The sequence below is a fragment of the Brienomyrus brachyistius genome, unplaced genomic scaffold (genome assembly GCF_023856365.1).
Source record: "Brienomyrus brachyistius isolate T26 unplaced genomic scaffold, BBRACH_0.4 scaffold62, whole genome shotgun sequence".
Classification (NCBI taxonomy): domain Eukaryota; kingdom Metazoa; phylum Chordata; class Actinopteri; order Osteoglossiformes; family Mormyridae; genus Brienomyrus; species Brienomyrus brachyistius.
Window position 1 is genome coordinate 1,634,101 of NW_026042337.1, and position 24,427 is coordinate 1,658,527.

A 24,427-nucleotide genomic window follows, 5' to 3' on the forward strand; every position below is an offset into this window, starting at 1 on the left:
CAGCAGGTGGACGGGCCGCCCCCATCAGTCCATAACGGGGGCAGAGAAGCAGCTCGCCACCTGCTGGAGGACACCTTGGACATGGGGCATTAATCTAATCGGCATCATTATTTTTCATTTGAGGGGAGAAGGCAGAGAGCAGGTGGCAGCGAACTGCTCGCTGGTGCCACCATCAGCTCGTGGTGTAAAGTGCCATTAGGCAGGGGAATACTGGGCGGAGTACCATGCTGTTGTGTAATATACAAACTAACTTCCTAGTTGACAGCTTAAGCATCAGAAAACAGGTTCTGTCAAAAGTTCTGTCATGGCGACACAAGGAAACATGGAGGACATCAATGCCTCCCAGGAATGGAGATAAAATATCCGTTGGGCAAACAGGCACAAGCTGCAACGCACTGGGCTGCGTGAGAGGGCGGCGAATTAACCACGGAGGACCCAGAGTCTGATGGCAAATTATTAAAGAGCCATCAGCCAGCAGGGGAAGAGTCACACAGCGCCTGTTAGCTGCCACTTAGCCATCTGTACGCAGACCTTCAGAAGGCACCAGAATGTTCTTCACACCAGACATCTCATCTCGGCCTGACCTCCACGCAGCGGAAGAGTCCTTTGAAGTCCGTGGGATTCCGAGCGCATTTTTCTCTTTAAGCCGTCACCCTGCAGGAAGCACCCCACCATAAATGTTTTTTTTTTTGGAATTAAAAAGAGCAGCGGGGATTGGCCGGGAAGAAGAGGGGGAAGGGCAAACATGTTAAATCAATGTTTGTTCTGTTACCTCCTGTGCTCTCCTCGTTTTGATTCTCCAGCTGACCGTGGCGACAGAGGCTGAAGGCCATAGCTCTCTCCCGAGGTACCTGATCGTATCCCGCACAAGTGAAGTGGGCCTGCATCAACGTGGCAGCAGTGCCTTCTGGGAAGTGCACACCAACCCTCTCTAAAGGCCAAGGCCAATGTGAAGCCGTGAGCTGATGGGGGAGAGCTCATTCGCTGGACGTCATCATCTTACTGCACGCATATCCATCTTCCAACCATCTGCCGGCAGAGGTGGAAACTTCAGGTCCAGAAAGAACCAATCCAGACCAGGATTTTGTTTCAGCCAACCAGCTGAGTCCTCTGTGACTGTGACTCTTTATGCTCAACTGGTTGGTTGAAACTAAATCATAGTCTGGATTTGTACTCTCTGGACGTGACATTTCCACCTCTGTCTCCCAGTACAGGGTCCAGTGCAAGTGAGCCTGGAACCTCCAACATGGTGTCAGTCCATCGCAGGGCACACATACACTCACATACACACACCCACACAGGTTTGTAATTATATCTTTGTGGGGACTCTCCATTCATTTCTATGGGGGAAAAATCTAATCCCAACATGACAACCGTAACCCCTACCCAGCGCAAACCTTAACCATAAGTAACCAAACAAAAATAATTTTGACATTTTTTACTTTTTTGATTACATTTACAGATTTTTATAAAATTGAGGTTATCCAAAATGGGGACCTGAAAATATCCCTAAAAGTAAGGAAGTTTCATGCTTTACCACATTTTGGGGACATTTTGGTCCCCAAATGTGCTTTATGGGAACCCCCCCCTCCCCCCGCCCACACACACAGACACACACACAAATGCTAGGGTCTACCTAAAGATGCTGATTTCTGATTTCTACCCAGAGGAAACTTGCACAAACACAGGGAGAGCGTGTATAGCACGTGTCAGGATGGTCAGGATGGAAGGTGGGAAGCCGTTTATAAACAAGACGCCACGAAGGGAATTACGACAGCTGGGTGACATCGGCAAGAAGGACTACGCCGCTCGTTACTGGGGCAAACGAAAACGCTAACGACGGAGTCAGCCTCTCAAGACACCGGCCTGCCGTAATTACTCAAAGTCAAAGCAGTATTAACACTTCAGCCACGATGTGGGATGTAAACGGAACATTCGCCCGGCACAAATAAATTAGACTCTCCGCGACCAGCTACATCCGATAGCTGCTACCGTGAAGCACCACATTAACTCAGATACAAGCGTGATAAACAGCCTGTTAGGTGACAGGAAATTAGTACATACAGCATACTGTCTATCCCTTGTGCGTTAATAATGCATGAATTGTAATTTCAATTAAATACAGGAAGAGATCTTACAGCTTTGGAGGACTCGATCACTCTGCTCCTTGGTACACCTCACCTGATTTTTCAGGTCCAGTTTGGGGCATGGCCGGCCTCCATTGAACGGCTTTTCCCGTAACCACTTGGACCTGACCTTCACCCCGCTGCCACAGGGGGCGCTACATGCAGACCAGGCAGACCAGTCACTCAGCTTGCAGTCCAAGGGACAGGGGACATGGCACACCTCCTCCACGTAGCCTGCAGGAAGGTGTCCAGTGGTCAGTGTTAAACATGAGGGTGACATGGCAACAGGCAGGCCAGATCCAGAGCTACATATTGGCTACACTCTCAATCAATCATCCAGAGGAGCTTTGGAAAGGCCCGCCCTCTGGGAATCTGCTAAAGGGCGTCACTAGACCCTCAGCTAGTCATGCAGGAGAGCTTCATAAAAAACCTTCCTCGGGGTATGAGCTATACGGCCTCTCTTGACCCTCAACCAATCATGTAGGGGAGCTTCGTAAAAAACCTCCCTCGGGGTATTGGCTAAACGGCCTCTCTAGACCATCAACCAATCATGTAGGGGAGCTTCGTAAAAAACCGCCCTCAGGGTATCGGCTAAACGGCCTCTCTAGACCCTCAGCCAATCGCACAGGGGAGCCTCGTAAAGACCCGCCCCCAGGGAATTGACTAAAGGGGGTCGCTGCAGCCTCAGCCAATCATTCTGGAGAGCATTGTAAAGAGAATCAGTTAATGGGCGTAGCTACAGCTTCAGCCAATCACCCAGGGGAGCTTCGTAAAGACCCGCCCCCGGAAAACGCACCTGAGCCCCCACAGAGGGCAGGGTCAAGCAGGCGGCCGTCGCGGTCGGTGCAGGCTATGGCGCGATGCTGCAGGCCCTGGCTGCACTCCTGCGGCTCGCGCTGCGCCCTCCAGCCCCGGCTCTCCGGCAGCACGCAGGAGGACCAGTTCCCCCACGGCTGGGCCCGGAAGTCCGTGCAGGGACATGGCTCCGTCTCCACCAGCGGGTACAGCTCAGACCTCTGGCACTTTGGCTGTTTCTTGCTCCGGCCTGTTAAAGAAGATGGAGAGATGGGGCAGTGGAGGGGGGGGAGAGAAAGTGGTACAGATGAAGAAGACCGATGGGGGGCAACATTTGTTTCTTGATGAATCCAACAATCTCACTGGAACGTGCAGGGGATTCACAGACGCCCTTACATACTCCATCCCGGCATTAATGTGCAGATTCTCAAACCGTCACTCACCCCACCTTGTTTTCACAAGTGGGCCAAAAGCAAAAGGAAACAGGCAGATACACTTTGAACACTCTTCAAATATTCATGCTGTAGAAATGACAGAAATGGTGAGTCACTGAGCTGTAAAAAGCATAATTTAACATTATTCCTGAGTTCCCTGGGGATCCATTACCACATAATGTTTCATCTGGGGCCTTTAAATGCACTTCTTATGTGAAAAATATACTAGTCGCAAAGCACAGTTCCAAATTAGTGAAATAATGTAACAGTCATCCAACAAATCACACATTCCCAACAAATTTGCCGTGTGTCCACATACACAGTGTGACGCACACACACACATGCACAGTATTTGTCTAATAAGACCACCCTGGACGGGAAGGTTTGAGGCGTGGATGGTAGTTATACACCAAACTGCCCACGCACAGCTGCTCGTGATTTTAAAAGCCCCCTAAAAGGTTGACAGAATGGCAGGGCGGAGATGTCCGTGCTTTCGGCCAAGGGCTGGGTGGCGTCATGACCGCCGTGTCCGTCTAGACCGCTGGGACTCAGGCCAAGAGCGCCAGCAAGACCAACTCGCAGCATGTCGACCTGTGCCGCCCCCCTCGTGCCTCCATCTGCCGCCCCATCACTCTAATGAGGGGGAAATGCCCCCCCCCGGCACCACGCACATCGCCCAGTCCAGCATCACATGATCAGGGCTGGTGGCAGCTGCCTCACGGCACAGCTACAAGTTCCAGGTCAGGCGCGTTTCTCTGTAAATGTTTACGCTGGCTGAACACGGCTGTCAGAAGCGTGTTCCGTGGCGTGTCCTGCCTCCAGGACCGTCCTCGCCATGTAGGCCACGGGCCAGATGGAGTGGCCAGTGAGGGCGTCTCTGCCGAGTGCAGAAAAAGCTGCCACCTGTTCCCGTGGTTCGGAGCCGGCCCTGCCGTAAAGGCGCATATTGGGTGAACTCGCAGTCCCCGTGCTGCAGTCCGCCGCCTGACTGCCACCCCCCCGCCTGACTGCCACCCCCCCGCCTGGCTCCCTTCTCATTTTCCGGCCCCTCCCTTCTGCAGTCGACAGGGTCACACCATCACGTCGCTGTTTCTCAGGCTCTAATTATAAAATCCAGTTAAATATTTCATACGTTCATCTCCCACAAATCAATAAATATCGCCGATGCTGCCGACTTTCGCACTGTGGCCCAGCTGGGAGGAGTGGCTGGTCAGGGGAGGTGTGATGCCCACCATGAGGTGATGCCCGTGTTCTCCTCACGGCGACGAGGGCGCACAGAGGGGCAAAGTATCTCCACAGTGCGAAATGTCAAAAAAACCACACACACACACACACACACACACACACACACACACACACACACACACACACACACACTGCTTTAACCCAGAGAGACACTTTAAGATAAGAAGCGGTAATGCTTGAGAACATGCTGAGAGACAGGACTCCTAATGAGGCACAAAGACGGCGCTCTAATCTCCCGTCCGAATGTTCCGGCAGATAATCCGCTAACATAGACAAAACTCAGTGGACAAGTATCTTTTTAATCCCCCTTTTGCCTTTATTGCAGCCCATCTCAGCTGGGGTGGGGCCCTCCATCCTCAGATATCCCATCTATCTGAGCACAGCTCAGAGCCCCAGTTTGCGAACGCTCAGCATCCTCAGTGAAACGAGACAATTCACGAAACGGGACACGCGTGCTGTTTTTGTGTCGCCGAATCTAATTTGGTCCTTTTGCCGGCCGCATTTGGCAGATAAATGCCCACGTTCCAGCTTTCTAATGGACGTGAGACGTACTTCTCAGATTCCCGAGGGGAAAACCTCCGCGCCTCGGCAGAAATAAAAACACACAGAGATAAGACGCACTGACACTGCAGAGCTGACTTTCTCAATCTCGCCGATTTTGACTAAACATACAAGACTAATTTATGTCTTCGTTTAACAGCCTCATGGACGAAGACGGGGAAGATTTGCTCTGGCCCCGAGGCAACCGATCTAATATTTATGAAGACAAATGGCATATCATTCCCGGCACAGAGTGGCACCGCGCGATCCAGGCAAGAGGGTTTGTCATCCAAATTGAACAGCAGGGATCACAGGCCCATGGAAGCGATGGCTGGAGCCTCATTTACACCTGACGGGATGCCGTGGGGCTCCAGTCTAGAGAGGGACGGGGCTATTATGCTGTGCGGGGGGGGGGGGGGGGGGTGTGTGGATGGCAAGTGCCTAAACGTCACGCCACCATTTTACTGATTCAAGAGCCAATTTCTGCTACCCCGCGCCACGGCGTCAGTCATATGAACGTGCCGACAGTGTTTTACTGCGTCGGTGAGCCTGAGAAGGTTTAACGACTCGAACTGCCGGGCGAGTGACATATGAGGGATTGTTTTCTGGCACGTCAGCTAAGAAGTGACAGGGTGCAGGTGAGATTAGCCAGCTGCAAAACATTAATCATGATTTCTCGTGAACATCACATCTAACGGTGGGGAGCGTGACGGTAACTGAATAAAAATCCGTACGCGTGAGTGTGTGCGCTTGTGCGATTATGCGATTTTGCACCAGTGTGGGAGTTAAAAAAAAGAGGCAGATCAGCATAACACAGGTGAACAGAAAAGGCAGAGCCTATCCGAGGAAGGTAAAAGAGGCAGAGCCTTTCAGAGACAAGGAAATGAGGCAGAACCTATCGGAGGTGAGTAAAAGACTATAAAAAGCCTATCAGAAGCAGATAAAAAAAAAAGCAGAGCTTATCAGATGTGAGTAAAAGGAGAAGAGCCTATCAGAGGAGAGTAAAAGAATCAGAGCCTATCAGAGGCAAGTAAGAGAAGAAGAGCAGCCAATCACCTGTGAGTGTCCTCTTCCTGGTGCGCCAGCCTCCGCAGTCGGCACAGTCTGTAAACTTCGCCCAGCTGCTGAGGGTGCAATCGTCCTTGCAGGGCACCCAGCAGGGTCTTGCCCGGGGGGGCATGGCCCCAGCCCACTGGAGACACTCCGTCACATTCGCCAGCTCGTCATCCTCCCCAACACATGCCACACCTGTGGGCGGGGGGGGGGGTGTCAGTCTGCTGCTCAAACCACCCATGTACGCCCAGGCAGCCCTGCACTGCATGTGGTTGCTTACGCAGACTCTGTGGGATGCGCCTTCAAAGGGTTACTGACCTAAAACAAAGATTCAGGGTCCTTCTTCTTCATTAACTGAGCAGACACTGATTTAGAGACTTATTACATTTTTAGGTGCCCCATGTGAACTGCATGAAGACAAGAAGCTAAGGAGATACGGTGACCAGCAGTGGGTAAAATAGGTCAGACAGACAGAAACCTGAAATGGCTGACTGCTGTATTCCAATGTTGCTCAATCCGGTCCTTCGGCACCCACAGACAGTTCATGTTTTTGCTCCCTCCCAGCTCCCGAGGGAGGGAGCAAAAACGTGAACTGTCTGTTGGGTCCCGAAGGACCGGATTGGGCAACACTGTTGTACTATAACTAATGTTCAAGGATGAAAGGTTCTATTGTCACATGTACCAAAGTGAGCTGAGATTCTTAATTGCTTGTTGCATCACAGACTCATAAGACAGGGAACAAATAAATAACAATAAAATGACAACAAAAAGCACAAGAGTGGAATAAAAAGTAGACATTAAGTACATTTCTGTAGTGGGGGAGACTGGGATCTACAGTATGTACTCAATAAAATGTGGCCTTTTAGTAGGAGCCTTAAGATCGCTAAGTGGGGGGGTTAGCCAGGGTTAGCTGCTGAAGTGTCTTAAATGTACGTTCAGCAACCGACCCCTTGCAACAACAGTCCCCAGCGTCCCCTCTGTGCACCATTAGAACATGCAGTGAGATAAAGCGCTGAGTGACTGCAGCGATACACTTCTGCATGAATTATAACAGAGTGAGGGACTGTTCCGGAATAAGTAGTCTTGCGTTCATATGCAGCCGGCCGTTTCGGAACGTTTCGAAAGCCAGCGACCGGCTTCTCTCTGGGGCCATCGCATTGTTCGCCTATAGTCTCACCCTGTCCCGCATTTCTCCAATGAATCATCTACCTGAACATGTGCTCACAGCACGTTCTATCGATTTGCATTTGACTTTTAAATCTGGCCCTCCAACTGGGACCTCCCGTGTCGTGCTGTGCGCAGTCGAGGCGGTGTGGGTGGCAGATGGAAGAGGCCCAACGGGTTAGATGTTCTGTGGGAGCAGCGAACGCGCAGCTTGGTGCTGATCTATGCGGCCTCACCGGCCTTTTGATGAGCATCTCTCAAAGTCTCCGACCATGTTTAGGTTTCATGTGGATATTGTGGAGGTGTGGGGGGGGGGCACTGCTGGATAAATACCAGCCCCCACATGAATATAACTCAACATTAAGAGGCACATTCCCCGTTCACCACAAAACCTGTGATTTTAATCAGTATCCCAAAACTCATTAGCCCCATACAAGGCACCTGCTGTTTAAGCATAAGCACATTTATGTAAATTTTTCTTGCTGTTCAGAGAAATTAAGCTTTGATGTTTTCTGTGTCCATAAAAGACCCGGTCCTGTGGGTTTAGTCAGGGCTAATAGCGATTGCGAGACACCACTGTGCACAACATGAACAGAAGTAGATGTGCAGTAAACGTTGCTGTAGCAGAGAGACCAGCGGCTTGCGGTTCACATTATGGAAACGTGTTCTTCCCTTGTGGTTCTACTGATCACTCACCCATATTCTTCATATATATTGTAGAGCAAAAGGATGACTGCATGTGGCATCAGGAAAGCAGATGACTAAGAGAAGATCGTATCACTCGTCAGCTCCGCATTACATGATGTTTCTGGCCATCGCAGAAAAAAAAAGATAATGTTATTCTGTGAGAATAGGTCTACCACTACCCAAACGTGCATATTATTTTGAAAGACTGACAGAGTCCGAATGATTAATCTCCAACTTGCTGGGGGATCTAATGACAACAATGGGAATGTTGTGTTTTATGACTAATTCACTTGACACGTATCTTGTGTGCGATATTTTGAGTTTTTCTGGCAGAGCGGGCGAGCCTGGTGGGATCTGACAGTGCTGACATTATTCTGTTCCTGCAGAGGAGAACGGCACATTTATAGAACAATTATTTATCCCTTCCCTGGTCTCTGTAACAAGATTCTTCCTCGCCTTCTTCTCAGATTGTTAACGTCTTTGCTCTTCTCAGTTTGTGACAGGAATTGTCCTTAATAATGCAGCTACTACGGCAGATGACATATTCTGCTGATTTAGTGCCGAGGACATTGCGGGAAGCATCTCTCTCAAACTGAGTTTCTGCACCTATTCCAACTGTGAAAATAGACAGGTTTTAATTGACACTTTTTAAAATTTCAAATTAGCAGCACAAATGAATACAAAATAGATGCATGTGGCAGTAGAATGGAGTGGAAGAGCTTCCGTGGATTAGAACTTCGTGTGCTGGACCCCATGCAAAGCGTGTTCCTCTAATGAGATTCCCAGAGTTGCAATAAGAGACTGAGGTCAGGAGTTGTACAGCTTGCTAGGTATCAGAAGTTAACTTTCATAATAGGCTTGTCATTCTACACTAGCATCAACTTTTCTCTCTTTTTACTACTTTAGCGATAGTAACACGTTGGCTCACCGCGAATGACCTGCGCATACAGTTCACAAGCCCTCCTTTTGAGAAGAGAGAGGAGATAAGTGATGTCTGTACAGGAATCATAAGCTGCACCGACTGGCAGGTCGTCTCGTACACAGCGGGATGTGGCACGGCTGTTATCTGAACTCATCTCGTGTTTCCTGTTCATAATTTGCTGAGCTTGAGGGGCTGTTGGTAGGCTCTTCTCTCACTCTTCGTCTTCTAGTTGAAACGCACAGGTGAGAAGGTCATGGACCACTCGCAGTTTGCCATTAACAGCCAGATGTGCACGACTGACTCAGGCATGCTATGGACACACCTCGCTTTACAGAACGCCATGGCGGTGTGTTGAACCACATAGAGGACAACTGCAGAACTGCAGTCTTCGTTTGATTGGTCCGACAGTATTATACTGGTAATTAGACTCTTCAGTCACTGAGAGAATCTTTAACATCCCAAAAGGCAGTCCTCAAAAGACCATGAATGCCAATGATCTGTATGTGCGGTTTACAATTCAGGTTAAACAGAGGCAGTTCCCAGCTTAAGAACTTACGGACAACTCGTACTCACGAATGGACCACCATAAAGTCTGATATATTAAAAACATAAGTTAAATCAATGGTTTGTAATGACGCACGTACGCACTACTTCGTGACATTCATGAAACCATCGTGCGACATCAGTGGTTCATCAGCTCGAAGTACAGTACAGTAACATATGGAGTTACTCTCATGATTACTCTGTCATTATTATTCTTATTGTATACAGCATTACTAACCATCTTACCTAAAAAATTTGACTTAAAGAAAGACCTGGAGAATGGACCGCATTCATAAGCTGAGGACTGCCTGTAGCCAAAAGGCTTGCCGGCCCATCCGACTGATGCAATGAGTCACCAGCAGAACTCAGATCCGGTCCTGACATTCATGGTGATCGCCAAGTTCACAAAGCCAGTCTCCTCGTTCAACAGTGTGACACATATTAACGAAGACGCGACTGCATCTCGCCCGGATGACGGTGTGCTTCTCCAAGGCAAATTCTTGGTTTTTTGTAAATGGAAAATGAATATAATGAGAATCCACACTCAAAAGGACACAGGGGTCATTTCTTTTCTGTTGTCCTTTAGACTTGTAAGGCTTGACAGGAACCTACAGGAATACATTTTTAAATCAGCTTATTCTACTTTATGCGACTTGATATGATTAATATCCCTTGAGTCTGAGGTTACTCTGAAGGTCGAGGAATCCCTTGCTGCATAAATCCATCGTTTTCCTTTAATTTTAATGAGAATCTGTTTCTCTATAAACTGTTTCAGTGTGCTGAGGAATAAGGAAACTATCTGTATCTAATGTACCCTGAGATACCTGAAATTTCATTTACTTCACCAGATAAGTAAAAAAAATGGCAACAGAAAAATACTCAGAAAAAATGCAACTGAACCATGAGTAAAGCATTAATCCTGAATGATTTCCTCATAGCAGCTAAGAATTTAGGCAGACTGGCAGCAAAAGCGTTTGACTTAAAAGTTGCATGGAGACAAAGTTAAAACATCCTGAAAAATAAGAAATATAAACGGGCAAACGAAGGGCGTGGTGGTGCAGAGGCTAGAGCTGCTGTCTCACACCACTGGGACCTGGGTTCAAGTCAAGGCTCCATGCCCCCCCCACACAACCCTGAATAAGACAAGCAGTTATAAAAATGGATGAATGGATGGACTGAGTAAATGCCAGGCATTTTATCTGAAATCAGAGGTGGTTGCAGAGGACAGCGTGTGATTACCTGCAACTCTACACACCAGCTTTCTCTGCATGGAATTCAGAGAAAACAAAATGTTTTTCCATAACAAATGCATTGAAAAGGGTTTGAATTAGCGGGGCATGGGGGGGGGAGGGCTGTTGAATTTCTTTCTGTGGCGCCGAGCTTCAGACCAGTGAAGCAATTTCCCTTCTCAGAATGAGGGCGATAATTCACTCTAGCCACCCCCATAAATCAGCAGCGCGGGGAGATCTCTCTCACTGGCACCGAGGGACACCCAGAGCTTTAAACTGTGCCTGACCCTTTTGACACAGCTGTCCTGCTCCAGCATCAGACTTGGCACGTGTGCCCCCACTGGCTGGACATCGGGTCGGGTGAGTGTGGACATTCACGGGCACGGGGAAAAGGCAACGGGCCCCGTGGAATCTGGCACAAGCTGCACAGACGATGGTGGCTGCTGCTTCCTGCAGGGAGCGGATCGAAGAGCAGCTCTCATTGTGCCGTCTGGGTCCAAAATAAGAGCCGACTGACTTACCATATGTGCTGAGCGACAAGCAGAATTTTGGAAGGAAGGTGACAGAAATGTATAAAAGGGCACATTCAGAGCATCGGCTTGTGCAAGGGAGATGGTAGCAGAAGCACAAATAAAACTACTAAAATCTCTCTCTTACCTCGAATTTCTAGCCCACGGCCACATGACTCTCCCACCCCTGTGAGTCCTTGCTGGACCGAGTCTGGCACCAACGTGCACTGGTGCCATTTGTGTGTCTTCCATCTGCGGAAAGATCCAGACGACAGGGACGGAGGGATTACGTGCGGTCAGCAACGCCCCAAATAAGCGCCGTGATATTTACACGCAAGTTATTCCTGGGACTTTGCCAACATATAATTTTGTTCTATTCCCTAAAACAGATTTTTCCACAAATGCTTGTGCATTATTATTATGATTGATGTATTTATTATGCTTCCAAAGCAAATTTTAAATCATAACCGTTTCCGATTTACTTAAACGATTCAGTGAAAGCACCTTGGATACAGCATCAATTTTCACTTAATGGAACAGCGTTACTTAGCGGGCTACCTTCCTTAGCCACTGTGCCACCTGCGGGCCAAAACTCTGTGTGGATTTATAACTTGGTCACCTGTAGGTCGGGCACACAGGAAGTGCCTCGCACTCCCTTTCCTCGTGAAGAGTGTCCGGACATTCCTGTCCCCCGTTGGCTGATCTCTGCGTGATGATTCTGTACCGTGATTGGGTGGTCACAGTGCTGTTGACTATGAAAGAGCAAAAGAGAGAAACATGGAAAGATAGAGGCAGAGGAAGGGAGGGAGAGGAAGGGGCAGAGAAAATTTCCTGTCAGTGCAAGGACCACAAAGGCAGCAAATGCCTGCTGTAACAAAGCCAGGACAGCTCCTGAATTTTAAATGGGGGCATCTTCACAAACAGTACAGATACATTGTTTCTTAGACCACATACACTATCTCTCTCTCTCTCTGTAACACACACATACACACACACACACATTTGTATTCATATCCTTGTGTGGACTATTCATTTCTATAGTCAAAACTAATCCCAACAATGACAACCTTAACCTCTACAGCCCTAACCTTAACCATAAGTAACCAGACAAAATGCACCACAATGTAATATGTACCTATACACACACCCCCATGCACATAACAACAACAACAACATCAACAACAACATACGCCATTCTGATCTTGAATGAGGGGCTGATACAGCTGATAAACTCATTTGTGCTCATTTGTCCTGCTCCTGACACACAACTGCACAGTGCTGATTATTCACAACGGAGGACAATGAAACTGAGAGGGAATCACAGCCACATCAGAGCCAATAACGAAGCGCAACCTCACGACAAAAAAAATCAGATATGGCTCCGAACGACTATGTGCTCGACAGTCACATTGCAGTGAGCCCATAAAATGTGCAGCTTCTCTCTAATGAGCTTGAATACAAATATCATATTTAATAATCAACATGCATAAAATTATACGGAAAAGTAAATAAAGCGTTTGATTAGCATATGTAAATTTGCTAAATAAATGAAAATTGTTGTAAAGATCCTCTTCACCCTGACCTACCTCTAAAGCAAAAAAAACTGTACTCTTACATACATTAATTTTTTCAGTATAAACTAAAGAATATGAGGCCTTACTTCACATACGATGACATTTATTCCTGTATAGGTCTGAATTCGTAATTCTGAGCACATTCACTGTGTGATCAGCCATCTATATGAGGTGCCGCGCCCAGTCACACTGCACGTGGTTTGCTCGGGAAGCTGCCACAGCATGCTACATGCACGCCTCGCTTTCAGCGCAGCCCCAGGGAGGCCATGCTGACACGAAACTACCTGACAGCTGCATACCTGGCTGGCAGCCGGACGGGCAGGGCGTCCACTCGCTGAAGGCCGTCACCATGCAGTCTCGCCTGCAAGGCAGGAGGCAGGTCCGCGTGGCGCCGGGGCGAGACGACTCCGGGCACCTGTGACAGGCAGCGGACACTCTGAGGCTCATTCCCGAGGCAGCATGGTGCGGGGAAACTTCAGCCCGGAGCTTATTTTCAGCAGACTTGCTAAATCTCATATATCTGCCGTGCATCAAAAGTGCTGGGGTGATTTACAAGCAATACTGACTATTTACTAGGTAATAAAACTCTTACATACATGTAAATGTGCGAGCAGACTCGTCTGGAATTGAAAATCTCACTCCAGCTGACTGACAAAGATGGCAACCCTGCTGAGATTATAAGTACAATGACTAGCACGCCTCTGCTGTTACACAGCTGTCAGACCTCAAATTCAACTGGAATTCTTACCGTCAGCTGAGAACATGGAGCCCATAACAGTCTTAAGCTGTTACTGACTGAATGTTCCATTTTAAGGACTAATTTAATGTTATATAATCCGACGTGCTCATTTGTATGTAGGTGTACTGAGGCGACACCTGAAAAACAAACCTGAGATTGAGTTTAGTTGGTTATGGGTTAAATTGGCAATGGGATGGTCAGAAAAACTCAGCTATGGCTGTGTGTGTGTGTGTGTGTGAGTGTGTGTCTGTGTGTGAGTGTGTGTATGAGTGTGTGTCTGTGTGTGAGTGTGTGTATGAGTGTGTGTCTGTGTGTGTGTGTGTGTCTGTGTGTGTGTGAGTGTGTGGTCCAAGGTATTACTTACGTTGTGGGGACCAAATATCCCCACAAAGTGAAATAAACCTGCTATTTTGATGTTGTGTGGACCATTTTTCCAGGTCCCCACAAGGAAAATCTCATTTTTATAAAAACCTGATATTGCAATCAAAAAAGTAAAAATGTGAAAAGTCTTGTATTTAGTTTGGTTAAGATTAGTGCTGGGGGGAGGTTAGGGTGGGGGGAAGTTATCATTGGGATTAAGGTGAAGCCCATAGAAATGAAAGGACATCCCCACAAAGATATAATTGGAACCCTGTGTGTGTGTGTGTGAGAGAGAGAGGGAGAGAGAGAGAGAGATGGAGAGAGAGGAAGAGAGAGAGAGAGAGAGAGAGAGGAAGAGAGAGAGAGAGAGAGAGAGAGAGGAAGAGAGAGAGAGAGAGGGGGGGGCTCAAGTGTTCGGAGCCTAAGATCTCCCAGCAGCTCATTTCTACGGAAACCAGCCGGTAACCATCAGGTGACAGTTTGTTAAAACCACAGCTTGTGGGCGGAAACACAGCAGAAGCACGATGGCGGCGACGTGGCGAAGGTGCCCTCGTCTCCTCCATTACAGACACGGGAAAAAGGCACAAACGCTGAATAAAAGCAAGAGCTGGTCCTTTTAATCCAGCCTCAGCAAATACCACCCAGAAGAACGTGGACGGTATTTACTGCGGTGCTGCTGTGGCAGCTGTCACGGCTCTAAGGCAGAGGGGGTGGCCAGATCTTCAAGAAAAATGCTCTCAGAGTATCGGTCTCATCAGTCATCTTAAATCGAAAGGCAATGAAACATTAGCTGATGTGGAAAAAAATACTCCGTTTAAAAGAACATAAGGCATTTATGCAGTAACTATATCTTAATGAAAGTTTATCTAATGATTCATAACTAACACAAAGCCACAGGCAAAAGTACATATACAGCATCTTTCCTGTGTGCAGTTTGGGGACTGGAGGGAAAATGATCAGTAAGAATTCAAGTAAATTTTATGTCGTAATGGCTGAGTCCTTACCCAGAAATAGCAATAATACTTCCCAGTGTTGGCATGTGCTATGCACCCCAAGAGGTGAAGGGTTTTTAAAAACAGAAATGCATTAAAATAAGATCAAGATTTACAGTGGGAGGGTCATGATGTTTTAAACAGGACAGCTGAGACAGTGTGAGTATCTCATGAGTAAATCATGGTAAATACACAAGCACTGGGCTGTCTGCAGCGAAAGACAGAACCACCGGAGTCACCCTGTCCCCACCCCATCTGGTCAGACGCTGCCTCGGACGGATGCAAAGGGACAGGTCCCTTTGAGAACTCGACGTCCATGAGGATAAACTGTAGCGCTTCCAGGAGACGTTTGAAATGCAGCCACTGCATCGGCGCTGCACCTTTAAGAGCCGATTCCCATTAAAAAACATCACATAAAGAGCTGCGCCGCATGTAACAGCACTGATTGACCCCTTGAGAACAGCAGTGTTGCTAACACATTGAGACACATCTATGAAGGCTGTTAAACCGCATCAGTGACTTGAGAAGCTAAGCAAATGTACGCCTCAGACTATGGTTTAAACCTGAGCTGTGTCATACCCCAGGTGTGACCGGGAGCTCTCCAACATAAGTGCCTGTATAGTGTTGAGATGGGGAGGGTTCGAGCACAATGTGCCCAGCCAGGCTTCCACAGATCTGCGGGGTCTCCGGCCGGTACAACCCGCAGTGCAAACAGGAAATCAGGTTTAGTGGGAGGGGCTTATCTGGAGCACTAGTGACCCCAAATCTAACATGAAATAGAAGCAAGCAAATTACATTGAAAGGCTGTTTTTTTTTTCCAATATAAAATACTTCAAAGAGAAAACCTCAAATCACACCTGACCGAATAACCTCTTAGCCCGTCATGAATAAAGCTATGCTTCAACAAAACTCCCCGTTTTGACAGCCCTAACTTTCTTTACAGAGATATAAGGAATTAAGAACATATTTCAAGTTTTATTTCGTTGTAGGGAGGGCCACAGAAAAAAGCTGAGCCTGAAAGGTCACTGTGGATCTTTGTGGATAATCACTCCAGGTGGAAAGGGTTGGGGGCCCGCGGAGGCGTCGCCCCCGGCGACAACCGCGGCAAACACACTTACGCGGCATTTTCTCCCGCAGGACAAAGCGCGTGAGAAGAATGTCGCGCAAGTGCGATAGCCAGGGCACCAACCCGAGCCAGGCATCTTCTGCTGGCAGCCAGAATAAAGTTAATGAGACCCGGGTATCCATGTCGAGATCCTATCCGATTCAGGCAGGAATAAAGGAGCTTCCAGGGCAGGAAATTGCAGAGGAATTGAGGGAGGTGCAGCCTCATGATTGGCAGAGGAGGGGCTGCATGCAACGCCGCACGTTTGCCTCACTGTGCGATTCCCTGTTCGGTCAAGCGTGGTTCATTAACTATATTTCTGTGTTCCCGACGGCAACCGATTTCTGAACGCAGTGGTCATCTAACGAAAACACCCGCACAATCTCACCAGTCCAGCAAGAGGCACAGAATATAAGAATATTTTTTTAAAATTCAGAAATATATATTTGGATTATTTCCAACAAAAACCTTTTTTTTATCAACAAACTTTTAGAATTTTTAATGCAATCATGGATAAATTCTTTCTCTCCACAGAAAATTTTCAACTTTATGGTGGCCCCACAGTACAGAGTAAACTGCTTCTTTTAATGTATCATAGCTGACATCCAATTAATTCAGTGAGATTCAACACAAACAGAATTATTGGCTTAGTATTTATAGGTTACATACCTACACTGAACAGACTCAATTAAATTTGTTACGGAGAAATTCACCCTATTATCTTAGTCGCACTGAACTACACATGTGATGAGTTCACTCAGAATAGCATCATTTAGCAATTTCTCACTTTGTATAAAATTAGACACTACTTCCTGATTTGAAATGGCACATTGCATCTAGACCACAGGTATTGATTTCACTGCGCAGACTCATTTTCACGTTTATTCATACTGCCGCGTATAACTAGCACTCAGGTCTCCCGGCAACGGAGCGCTAGGCCCTAATGATAGAAATACAAGACATTATAGTAGAAACCAACACAGTAGGAATGCACTTCAGAAGTAGAGGGAAGCAGGGATTTGTGTGTGGTTGCTTAACTGTAATATTTTTATTAATCAAGTGTATATGTGGTTACCTTGGAAACTGAAATTAGTTTTCAGCTTAAATGACAGGAGAGGAAGACAAAGGAAATGGAATCAGCACGACAAACACTACAATGCAAGGAGCTGAGCTATCATAACACCATGGGAACTGCAAACAATCACTGGAAGGTACATTTAGGGCAGGTCTACGGGAAACTCACTTCAGCGGCCGAGTGAGTGTCTTTGCTACCAGCTGCTCGGGAGAAAGTTCCGATCATGGGAAACAGCAGCACAGACCCAGCACTCTTTCAGGGAATCAAGATAGAGATCGACGTCGTCTTTGTGGCTTTTCAAAGCCTTCCTGAGACCAGTCCCCCGCCCCTGGATTACAGCATAGCCCCTACTGGCTCTTCCTGACGCTCAACATTGCCACCCGACTGTTTTTGGGTCCTTTTGGACAGCAAGCTGTCCGTAGCCTGCAGCTAAGATTTGGTGTTGGAGGAGGAGCTTAGGCTCAGCTAGGGCTATGGCCCTTTTAGCCAATGGGAGAGCCCCCATGAGGACATGACCCCTTCATTCAGGGGATCGCCGAAGGCTGGACCGATGGTGTCTCCCCACTGCCACAGGCACAAGCCTGAGCACACAGTGGCGCGTTTTGTAACAACAGAAAAATAAAAAAAACTGACAGGAAAGCAGACAAATTGCACCGTTTCCATAAAACTTCCCTCTACGATTCATTGGAGCATTGGGTTTTATTCAGTAACCAGTTGCATACTCGAGAGCGCCTCCTGCTGGTAACCACTGCTACTGTTCTTAATTTCAATATAGAAACTATCCCGGAGAATATACCTCATACGTGAGGAGGACTTTGTGTACCTTTTTGGGATCACTGGCCCCACATTCATCTTCACACAGGACACCTTCCTGGTCTGTATGCCGACAGCACAGGTGGGGGGGCTGTCCAAGCTGCTAGTGACGTTTGGGTCGCTGGCGGAGGGGTCTTCGGTACAGGGCCCCCAAGGCGATGCCTCCCAGTAGAACACAATGCAGGGGTGCTGGTTACATGGCCTCCAGTCCTCCAGGGTGCTGGCTGGAGGGCAATGTTTGCCTCCTGGACCCAACAAACAACACAACATCTCATCCAAACGAAACAAAACAACACTGTTTTTGCAACAACATTTCACACAGGTATAAAAAGAGCTTATCGCTGAGACACATCTACTATCACCTCCACGAACCACATAATATGCCAACTAATCGTGCCTACTAACCCCTAAAGCAGTGTTTCCCAATCTGGTTGGGCATTTGCTGCTTCCAAGCTAGTTCCCTGCCAGACAGTCCACATTTTTGCTCCTTCTGGGAGTTGGAGGGAGCAAAAACGTGGACCGTCTGTTGGTCCCTGAGGACTGTATTGGCCTATCTGCACTAGAGATTTGAGCGCATCCCCTACTTGAACACATTAGCAATGTGTGGGATCTGCTCAGAACATAATACAAAACCACAAGACAGGAGGAAGGGAGCAGGGAATAGGGACTTTGTTTGTAGACAGATTTCAAAACCTAGGGGACAGAGATGAAAAACAGGTATTTAGGCTTCAGCACAGGGGAAGTACAGATGGAACCAGGGAGGCTTTGGGATACAGAGAAGGGCAGTAGCTAGAATCCAAGGTTCCAGGCAACACAGAATGTACCTGGAACCGGTGATGTAATTCAGTGAGCTCATCGGCCAACCCTGTCCATCTGCACCACACTACCATAATATTTTACTATATGAGAATATATAATCAATAAAAGATAAGAAAAGATCAGAAATATGATGTTGCAGATTGACATCATTAATGTTTACATGCTGTGTTACATGCATCAGTCTAATCCCAAGTAGGCCTTCACAAAGGAACAAAGCTGAGCTGGGCATTTCAGGAATCGCACATCACGGGCTTGAGAAATGTTAATAAGAGAAGGTCTGTCTGTGGAAATTAATGGGGAAACACATTTCCGTGTTTTTCCTGTGGCGATAGTGGTGAAAATAAAGTGAGATGTGACTCCTTGTGGGAGGATGGTGTCCCTGGGCATTCGGGGGTATTTTAGTCTTAATTATTGCTGCTTGTCACTGAATTTGAGATGAGGCACATATGATTTATGTCTGTGTTACCCGCAGTATAATTTCCTGCCTCCACGCAGCATTTGACAGCAGCCAAGCACAAGTAACAGACCGCCTCTGATGCGATATCCTGGGCGCCGCGTTCGGCGGACGGACTGCCGTTATCCTGTCTGCACTTTTACACAAACAGAGCGACTAATGGGCCCACGATTAGCACACCTGTCTGGGCTGTTAGAGAAACACCCGCTGGCTGTTGTTAGCACCCCACCGCAATCCTGCGCAACCACGTCGCTCGGCGGTTAAGGTGGGCTGTCGGACCGCCGTCCTTACATCCTTTGAGAGCCTCTGGCTGTCGAAGGCATCCCGCGGAAGAGCCCAAAAATCACCAAAACCTGCTTAAACTGGAGTTTAAGGTGCAGATGCCGTGCAGCGGATGGGCTTTGTGGTTGGGGGGGGGGGGGGGGGTGGTTGCCAAGAGGTTAATGTACACTGTAGGTTAGTGGGGTCACTAAAAACAAGCCTTATTCATGAGAGTGGATTTTTGGAAGGCCAGGGTTATGGCTAAACGGCAGCCTATCAAATACATAACCTGTAATGGTGATTCTCTTTCATTTTTTCCCCACTGCTTAGATCCTAAGACAGCCTGACGCTGGATGGATGACTATGAGATGAATGCCTATTGGAACATGGGAGTTCATCGTATGTCTTCAGCAGATTTTACTTGGTAGTCCGTGGAAAATATGATTTCAGTATGTCTGTTTATATCGAGATCATCAGAATGTTCAATGTAACCCGAGACACACCCAGAAGTCGTCTAAGAGGCATTAATGAGGCATGATCATTGACGCCAAAAGATTTCTTAGAAATATGAGCAATGCCGCAACCCAGACAATAAAGAGCCCGCTATGCTTAAGAAAGAGATCCGAGACATTAGAGACGTCGGCGTAACGTTACCTTGGCCAGGCGGTGCCAGAATGGCGCGGGTTCTGCTCTGCCGGCCATCTGAGTTTCTGCTCGAGCAGGAATGGGAGCAGGGCGACCAGGAAGACCAGGCTCCCAGCACACAGTCCCCGGGGCAGGGCACTTCGCAGGGCCCCAGAGATGGCGGGGGGTCGTCCTGGCAACGCTCGTTGGGCATGGCCTCACCTGCAACACCAGGACCCATGGTGATATCCACTCCCCCGCAAGCTGAACTAACGACAGCTAAACCGACACCCCGTCCCTACTCTCCATTCTCGAGCAGACGCTTGATTTATACAAGTTTCCCGTGTATACCCGGAACCATCTGGAAAGTATTTTTGCTTAGCGGTGTAGTACTTTATATTCATATCCAAATCACAGAACAAGACTCACACGTCGCATGGGCTAATTGCACATTATTAGAAGCGGTAAAAGAGATTGAGGGAGGCTCAGGGGCTCTGGGGGAGCACATTACACCTGCTCTGTGGGTATGGGCCGTGCACGGTCTCCCCAAGTCTCACGGCGTTCTTCCAGCTACAATCCAAAGTCATGCAGTTTGGCTACATGGTGTCTCGGAATTGTCCATACTGTATGGGTGTACATGTGATGGACTGACATCTCGTCCAGGGTGTACCCATGCCTAGTGCCCTACATTGCCTCGGACATAATGAAAACCACCCTCTGCGGATGAAAGAATACAACAAAAGAATATCATTTAAATGCACGTACAATATGGCTGTTGCAAACGGACTTTCGGGAAGGCAGCTGATAAATAACATTAGGAATATGAGTCATGCCCTGCTCGTCCGATCCTTACGTGTGCCACGCCCCCTCGCTACCTCGTGTGGAATCCCTGTGTTACCAGCTGTCTTTCGTTGTTGTTAATTAGTCCTGTGTACTTAAGTTCACGTTCAAGTATGATTCCCCAGTCCGGTCATTAACATTGTGTGACGTCGGTTCATGTTTCCCAGTGTTTTCGACCTGAAAAAAATCCACGACTCCATGGCTTATGTCGTGCTTCCCCGGTCCACACCCCGGTGATCATGACAATATGTGTTTAGATTTTTAAAAAGCAAATTTTCTAACTGACTCAGTCCGCAAAATTACACTCATATATTATGCCTGTTTTATAATACATTATCCTATATTATATGTTACGTTGGAAACTTAATAGCTACAAAAGGAAACATATTTAAATTTGAAAGTCATGCACTTCAAATTCTTCCATATTTCAAAGCAGTTTTATAAAACGGAATATTAATGAATCCACGTCTTTGATCATCAAAAGCAAACGTCCGGAATGTTTTTCATAGTAAAACAGGCAACCTTCTGCAGAACAGTGTGTCAGGCACAATCACCACAGCGGGGAAATCAATGAAAGTAATCAAGCGTTTTAAATGAATTTTCCTGATTAAACTCCTTAACAAAAACATTCTCTTTAACAATTTAATCTCAGGCAACCCTAATTAATGCACCTTCATTTATTATTTAGGGTATAAGAAATTAGTAGAGCAGAAAGTGATATAAAGATGTTATTTTCCCCTTTTATAGTACCAATGTTTGCATGTGTAGGTAAATTCCCCAATGGGGAAGCAGCGAAAGCCCAGATACAGGCCTGAGCACCGCTCCTCTTGTATTCTCCACAGGCAGCTCACAGCGATGTGTCAGGCTCTCTGATTGGCTGTGCTGTGCTTCAGGCTTTGGGCAATGTGCAGTGTGTCTGTGTGTGTGGGTGGGTGTGTGAGGGGGGTGGGAGGACGAAGGACACCTGCCAGCTGTTACCTCTTTCCTGGCATGTGCAGGCTTTAGGCCCCATGAAAGCATATCATGTTGGGCCCCCCAGTCCAGACCAATCCAGTTATTTTCCAAATTATTTAGGTCCCCTGCCACCCAGGGACCCTTGGAATCGCCCCCTTATGGCACCCCTGTGTGCAGCGGATCACAAGGATCACCTGCGCAGGCAACAGTAACGAAGAGGATGTGAAGTACGACCACATTTCCTGCTTCACATATCGTACAACAATTCATTTAAGAACTGAAGACAACATGAAAATTTCACCACCACAAAATGAATTCGAATGGGCTTGACCATCCACCCACCGAACTCTAAATTCCCATGTCGACTGGTTGGCTCCCATACATGATTTGACCCCATAAGATTATTAGAATTTGCACCTCCTGGTTCAGCTCTGCATTGCTTTCCATGACAATAAGTAATCACAACAAGAGGATGGTTTACGGGTAAAAATGGGTTGTGTAACTCTGAGTGAGAACAGCATTCATCATTCATTAGGAACAAGCTCTAGGCATTGAACACAGTTCATCATTCTACACTTTCTGAAAAGCAGATTGATTAAAGAAAACAAATTATAGGTCATTTGCTCTATATGCCGCCAGTGTAATGACCTGCCCCCGCCAACATATGAAAGAGAAGGTTAAGTGTAACGTTAAGTGTAACACTGTAATGTCCCTCTGAATCTGGAGGGAGGTTCACACCAAGAACAGGACCAGAAGCGTATCTCCGGACTTTCCAACGGCGATTCTTATTACCTACTTAACGTCATTGTCAAGAGGGAAGGTCACCAACCAACTGACTATTACTGCCCGCAGTACCATCAGCGGGTCACTCAAAAGCGGCAAGTCAATATGTAGGTGCATGTGTTTCCATACAGGTAGGTGGAATCAGGTAGCTTCTTGCAAACTCTTGACCTAGAGTCTTAATAAGTGCTTCGGAATTTTCAGATCAAGAGGCTATTTGAGGTTTTCGACGGGCTGCCAAGATTAATGCTGAGGTTTTGTTTCGCCCACACAGGGGGTTAATATCCCTTCTTGGCAAAGACTCTTTAAAAGGCAATAATAAACAATGCTGTAACCATCTGGCTATTTCACAAAATCCCTTGATTCTCCCATCCCTGTGAAGCTCCCCATCAACAAAGGCTTGGGCGAGAACGTATTTTGTTTAATAAGAAATCGACAGAAACTCATACGGAGTTTTCTCTCTGGGGAGGCGGCCGGCAAACATTAAACACGGCTCCTGACACGGCGGTCTAGGCGGGAGCTATGCACGGAAAATCCGGAGAGAAAGCGGAGACGTGGGACGTCACCCCCGGGCAGCGGCAACAATCGCGGCGCAATAAGGGAGCCCCCTGCCCATCTGTCCCCACGGCACGATTCCCATTTCTGAGACACCTGAGGTATCCAAACAATTCTGAGTACAGCTCCGTCACGGATATAGCTGGTAGGATCATCATTTTCAGAAAGCCTTCGTATAATATTATGCAGTATTTATGTTATTCTACGTCATATACATTCATAAGCTGAATTACTACCAAGAATATTTAGTCCAAAATCATGCAAAATTAACGTAACTAACATTTTTTAGATACTTTGCCAGAAACTGTGGAAAAAGCACAGAAACGAGCCAGAATTCTGAATGCAATATTGCTCTCATGTGAGACTTTGGGAGCAAAATGGGCTGTCAATGTTTCGCCACATGAAGGATGCCTCCGTGAAACGTAATCACCTACCGGAATTCTGAGCCACGGAAATGAAATGTGGAGGTTGGGAGATAAATGGCCAGTCAGACATGTTTGTTTTCAGGGACCAGAGATGTGATTCTTACTCTCCATGCAACTGTAAGAAGATCGTAGGGCTGCACATCGCCCACCTCTCATGGAGATCGTGCTGACAGAGAGCAGAACTTTCCTTTGGGATGCCTCTGATAGGTATGTTTTGCTATTGAACAATATTAAAACAATATTCATGAATGATGGCCAGTGCATCGCTTGCATTTTTAAAAACCTAATTAATATTTTTTTCTTTGCTGTAATTGTGCACAATTCTGTAAAAATGTGAAAAACAAGTTATTTCCTGAGAGACTGGGAATTAGAGAAATCTAGCTCCCAAACGGAGCTAAGTTGGAAAAAACAGCAAGCAACAGAACGCGCTCGTTTCGCATTTTGCAACAAGGGCCAGGATGACAGGATTTAACATCAGAAAAACACAGAAGATACTTACAACGGTTAACCTAGTAAAATATTTCAATTAATTCAAGCTTCCGTTTGAAACATCGTCAGAATGTTGCCTAGACTAGAAAAAGTACAATTTCTTATGAAAGGCTCCGGGCACTTTCTTTTATTTACTAAAATATCTGACGTAGATGACAGATAAAACAGGTATCGCCCTGACCATTCACCCAACTGTGAGGTCAAATTCGTATGTTTTCATGTTTGTGGAATGGAAATAAAATGTTTACCGTAACTCTTTTCAGCAGATTTTCCCTAAAATACACGATCTGACAAGCAGATTACAACCAAGGCAGCAATTTC

At 47.1% G+C, this 24,427-nt stretch overlaps 1 protein-coding gene across 2 annotated transcripts in view; it reads right to left on the reverse strand.

The window, feature by feature from the left end:
- The window catches only part of LOC125725203 (thrombospondin type-1 domain-containing protein 7B-like), a 137,655-nt gene that overhangs the window by 17,730 nt on the left and 95,498 nt on the right, over window positions 1-24,427 (reverse strand). For both annotated transcript variants that reach the window (XM_049001922.1, XM_049001923.1), the window contains exons 8-15: window positions 20,094-20,285; window positions 17,916-18,150; window positions 13,121-13,236; window positions 11,867-11,999; window positions 11,396-11,499; window positions 6,197-6,388; window positions 2,923-3,171; window positions 2,182-2,360 (exon numbers count right to left, since the gene is read on the reverse strand). In XM_049001922.1, the coding sequence (XP_048857879.1) occupies window positions 2,182-2,360; window positions 2,923-3,171; window positions 6,197-6,388; window positions 11,396-11,499; window positions 11,867-11,999; window positions 13,121-13,236; window positions 17,916-18,150; window positions 20,094-20,285 (1,400 nt within the window). The remainder of the gene's footprint in view (window positions 1-2,181; window positions 2,361-2,922; window positions 3,172-6,196; window positions 6,389-11,395; window positions 11,500-11,866; window positions 12,000-13,120; window positions 13,237-17,915; window positions 18,151-20,093; window positions 20,286-24,427) is intronic.